Genomic DNA, 4,598 nt, shown 5'->3' with positions numbered 1-4,598 from the left:
ATTAAAGACCGAATTCTGAGAAAAAAGTCAGAATTCTGAGATTTAAGAGAGAATTCTGAGATTAAAGTCAGAATTCTGAGATTAAAGACCGAATTCTGAGAAAAAAGTCAGAATTCTGAGATTTAAGAGAGAATTCTGAGATTAAAGTCAGAATTCTGAGATTAAAGTCAGAATTCTGAGAAAAAAGTCAGAATTCTGAGAATATATGAAACTGAAATAAAATTTAAAAATCAGTTAACTTTTTTTGGCCCTAATCCTCTTCCGTACATTTCTCCTCGTGCACGCCCTGTATAAAAGTTGCTGTTTGCATCACCTCATACAAGCTTACTTTCCAAAAGAACATTTGCAATTTTTCCACTATATCAAACCCACCACCGGTAAATGAAAATGGAGACGAGCACGTAGGAGGGCCTTATGTTACGGGCCTTACGCCCTTATTGATTTAGATGATCCACTCAGAAAAAGAACATCCTCCACTAAACCTTTAACACTGTTAGGTGTTAGTTATATGTCACATTTTAGCTTCAATGCTGAAATGTTATTTTATATTGTTAAAAAACATTGCATATTGCCTGTGAAATAATATAAACACATTTTATCTGCACAGGAGGCAGTGCTATCAAGTCTAAATAAAAGGATTAGAGCATTAACCGTGGCTCAATTTAACGCCCTAACTGTCCTCCAGATACTTTCCAGAGACTTGCACATTTTTGCCAGTAGGTTTTTTTTAAACATTTTTTTTCCTGTGCGGCTGCAATTCAATTCATATGAATGTAGTTATTTAAATGTGAAAATCTGGCCAACTTTCTAAACCTTTTTGTTGCTTTGTTGAAATAAAGAGAGCATGAATCAGAGCTACCATTTGAATAAAGTGTTTCTATTAACATGACCTCTTTCCTGTTTTCATTTGCTTATCGCTCTTCTGATAATAAAGAGTTTAATGGGAGGTAAAAGGGTTAATTTTAAGGGTCAGTGTCACTATCTGATCCGTCCTAGACGCATGATCCATACAATCAGCTCATTTACTCATATGCTACCAAATATACATCCGGGTCGCCCTCGATTCTAATTTGTAAAAAAGACCTAAATTACGTTCTTCCCTAGCTTACTAAACTATAATGTGTTAAATGTTAATAATGTATTTCCTGAGTAAATAAATATCTTAAAATTGTTTGCATTTTCTCACTCTGTACTGGTAATGGGATCCTACGCTACGTCCAGGAGCTAACAATTTCGGCCCTGAGATTTAAACATAAATATATTTTTTTGAGTTTTTTTTTTGTTTCATGTTAACATTATGGTATACAGTGCATAACCGAAAGAAAGAAACAACTAAAATGCAGACAAACATGGTTTAATCATATTTTGCCGGACTGCTCTGGAAATGTCTGATGATGACGTCAGAAAAGCAGTTTAACGGGGGAAAAAGCATAAAAATTGTCTCAGAAAATACATAAAACATTTTTTTTAAGATGTGTATTTGCATCCTTTATTGAGTTAAGGATAGAAATAAGTAACCTGGATGTATATCTGGTTGCGACAGTGCCTTTAGCTGAAAGAGCGACCCATTTAGAGCACTAATTATACAAAAAATGTAAAAAAAAAAAGTAAAAATGTTTCATTTAAAATAAAAAACCTTTTTCAGCCGCCAATATGCTCTATCCAGAACTCCTCAAGTGGAAAAGTTTTAGTTCCACCTGGTTTAATTAAGTAAAAAGTCCTCTTTAAGGAACCTTTTACTCTCCGATTATTAATTGATTAATTGAAAAAATAATCAACAGATTAATCAATTTGCAAATTAATTGTTAATTGATAATCTGCATCTTTGCTGCCTTTTACTCCTGATCATCTCCTTCTCCTCCTCTTTGTTCTCCCCCCCAATCTTTCATTTAGCAATAAAGACATCGTCAAGTACCTGCTGAGTCAAGGCGCTGATGTGAACCTGCGAGCTAAGAATGGATATACAGCCTTTGATTTAGTTATGCTGCTCAATGACCCAGGTAGACCTTCTAAATGTCACCCTTTCTCTCTCTTTCGTTAAACTCTGGTTACAGCAGATATATAAATTCCTTCTTAGTGTTAAAAAAATCATATGTATAAGATAAAATGGTAAATTTGTGTAGATCAGTCATACATTTGCATTGTTAGACTATCTATTCTCATTCGAGCCCAAAGGCAAACTTAGAAACCGGTATAAAGTAATCTTGCTAAAATAGTGTAATTTATGACTAAACTTGCACTTTGCACTTTATTCCTCATTTTTGCCAGACACTGAGCTGGTTCGTCTCTTAGCGTCGGTTTGCATGCAAGTGGACAAGGACAAATCCAAACAGCGAGGGAGGGTCTTTATCAGCCGCTCCAAAAGCAGACAGTCCCTCAACAACATCCCCGTCCCGCCTGATGACAAGGGAGGCTTGAAGGTAAAGGGGATGATAAGAAGTATTCATCACTCTACTTTGTGCTGGTTTATCATGCAAAGTCCTAATAAAATCAGTTCCAGTTGTGTTTGACAATGTGTGAGAAGTTTCCAGAGGTGTAAATACTTCTGCATGGTGCTGAAACTGCAGCATTTTATGATCTACTACAACCTACAGAGGTGTTCACTGGTGATGGGTAGATGAGGCGTAATGAAGCGTTTCCACATGTTGCCAAACTTTATTGACACTGCCTTCATATTGGGTCACTCAATAAAAAAAAAAAAAACTAAAAAAGTGACTCTGACCTACTGCAATAATATAATTTAAGTCATTTTTATCTTATATTTCATCATGTATTTAATACCTCTGTTTATATTGAAACTGTTTGATATGTTTAGATGCAGTCAATAAAAAAGTCTATGAGGATGATTGTGGACTAGGATTAGAAAAAGAATGAAACAATAAGTACAGTAATTTCAGTAAATAAAAAATCTGTTTGAATTTAATTTCAATTCTGATAACTTGTGTGATACCTGAGAGGAACGGGATGAAGCAACAAGAAAATTAACTCAAATATGAGATTAAAATAGCCCAATATGCCTGAAACTGTTCCTTTGCCTTGACGCTGCTCCATATTTTTGATGAATTTGATAAAAAAACCGACACAGGGTTTTTCGCTCAATGATCTCGCTTCATGCATTGATGCATTGGTGTTGCTGGACCCATCACTAGTGTTCACCTCTTGCAGTCTTGGTGGAGCAGGATGTCCAATCGCTTCCGGAGGCTGAAGCTGACTCACACGCTGAGGCACGGCCTCTCGACCAATCGTCTGGCTCCATTTCCAGACGATGCAGAAACTCCGCTGGATTCTACAATGAGGGCCGAGGCGAAGGCGGCCGCCATGTCTAACGGTACGCCGGCAGCTGCTGCTGCCCTGGGAGGGAACGACATGAGCGCCGCGTGGGCAGGCATGACCAAAGACGCTGGTGAGACGTCCTTTTTATCTATTTTTCTGGAGATGTTGAATATCTACAGTGGAAAACTCAATTTAACACTGATTCGAATTTGTCTTGATATTTTAGCGGGACACTGCAGAACATCCTCTGAAAAGGAAGACTTTCTAATAACCACAATGGTAAGAATCTTTGCTTTAAAATATTAGCTTAATGGACAGCTGAATGTCTCCACTGTATGATGAAAAAGTTTGTATCCTTGAATAGAGATGCAATGATCTGAATCTTTAATCTTATTCCAATCTCTGCTTTTTGTAAAGATCTGTGTTCTTCTGAGCTCTTAATAAAATGTTAAAATGTAAATATATTTTTAAAGTTTTGCTGCAACAGCTATTTATTTATTTTCTATCAGCAAAATTAGACTAATTGCCTTGGAAATAAAACTACAACATTCAAATTAGTGTATGTTTTAGAGAACAAAGACTGGTTATGCTTCCAAATTGAGACAGTTGAATGCTAAGAAACAAACTTTGCTCTGAAACATTCAGCCTTCCTGTTATCTTCTAAAAGCCTTGCTCTCTCTCCTACTTTGCTGCAGCCTAAATAATTTGTTGTCTCAGGGTAGGATTGTAGATCTCTGTGTTTTCATTAAATTGATTTAAATACCTCGCTTTATTTGAAACAAGCTTCAGTCTTGGCACTTTAGAGATTTCAAATAAGAGCCTTTTTTTAGAACACGCAGTAAGTAGGGGAGCTGTAGGTGATCTATTTGCTACAAAAATGTTAAGATGTGCAAACTAGTTTGGGTCTGCTCATTATAATTATTAATTAAAATATTGGCCTATTGGTTAGAGCTGTGTGCTTGTGCTCTGAGAACGTTGCAATTTCGATCCACACAACTCCCACTCCGGGTTTTTGAGCAAAAGACTAAACCCCACACTGCTCCCTGGGCGCCACACAATGGCAGCCTACTGCTCCCCAAAGGGATGGGTCAAATGCAGAGTTAAATTTCTCCAATGTGAGATGAATCAAGTTCTATTATTATTATTTATGAAAAGGAGCAGATGGCATATTTTACTGACACTCAGAGAGTGGCTGAAAAAGAAAGAACTTCTAAGCCATGTAGTTTGAGGTAATAGTTATAATTGTTTGAAAAAAGGCACACACACATATATATATATATATATATATATATATATATATATATATATATATATATATATATATA

At 36.1% G+C, this 4,598-nt stretch overlaps 1 protein-coding gene across 2 annotated transcripts in view; it reads left to right on the top strand.

Annotated features, from left to right (window-relative positions):
• anks6 (ankyrin repeat and sterile alpha motif domain containing 6) overlaps nt 1-4,598 on the top strand; it is a 17,518-nt gene that overhangs the window by 7,140 nt on the left and 5,780 nt on the right. For both annotated transcript variants that reach the window (XM_015374957.1, XM_015374956.1), the window contains exons 7-10: nt 1,894-2,000; nt 2,269-2,420; nt 3,166-3,403; nt 3,500-3,552. In XM_015374957.1, coding sequence (XP_015230443.1) covers nt 1,894-2,000; nt 2,269-2,420; nt 3,166-3,403; nt 3,500-3,552 — 550 coding nt within the window. The remainder of the gene's footprint in view (nt 1-1,893; nt 2,001-2,268; nt 2,421-3,165; nt 3,404-3,499; nt 3,553-4,598) is intronic.

This window comes from Cyprinodon variegatus, unplaced genomic scaffold (genome assembly GCF_000732505.1).
Source record: "Cyprinodon variegatus isolate N-32 unplaced genomic scaffold, C_variegatus-1.0 Scaffold111, whole genome shotgun sequence".
NCBI classification, from domain to species: Eukaryota; Metazoa; Chordata; class Actinopteri; order Cyprinodontiformes; family Cyprinodontidae; genus Cyprinodon; species Cyprinodon variegatus.
This window is presented reverse-complemented; position numbering and strand designations above follow the sequence as displayed.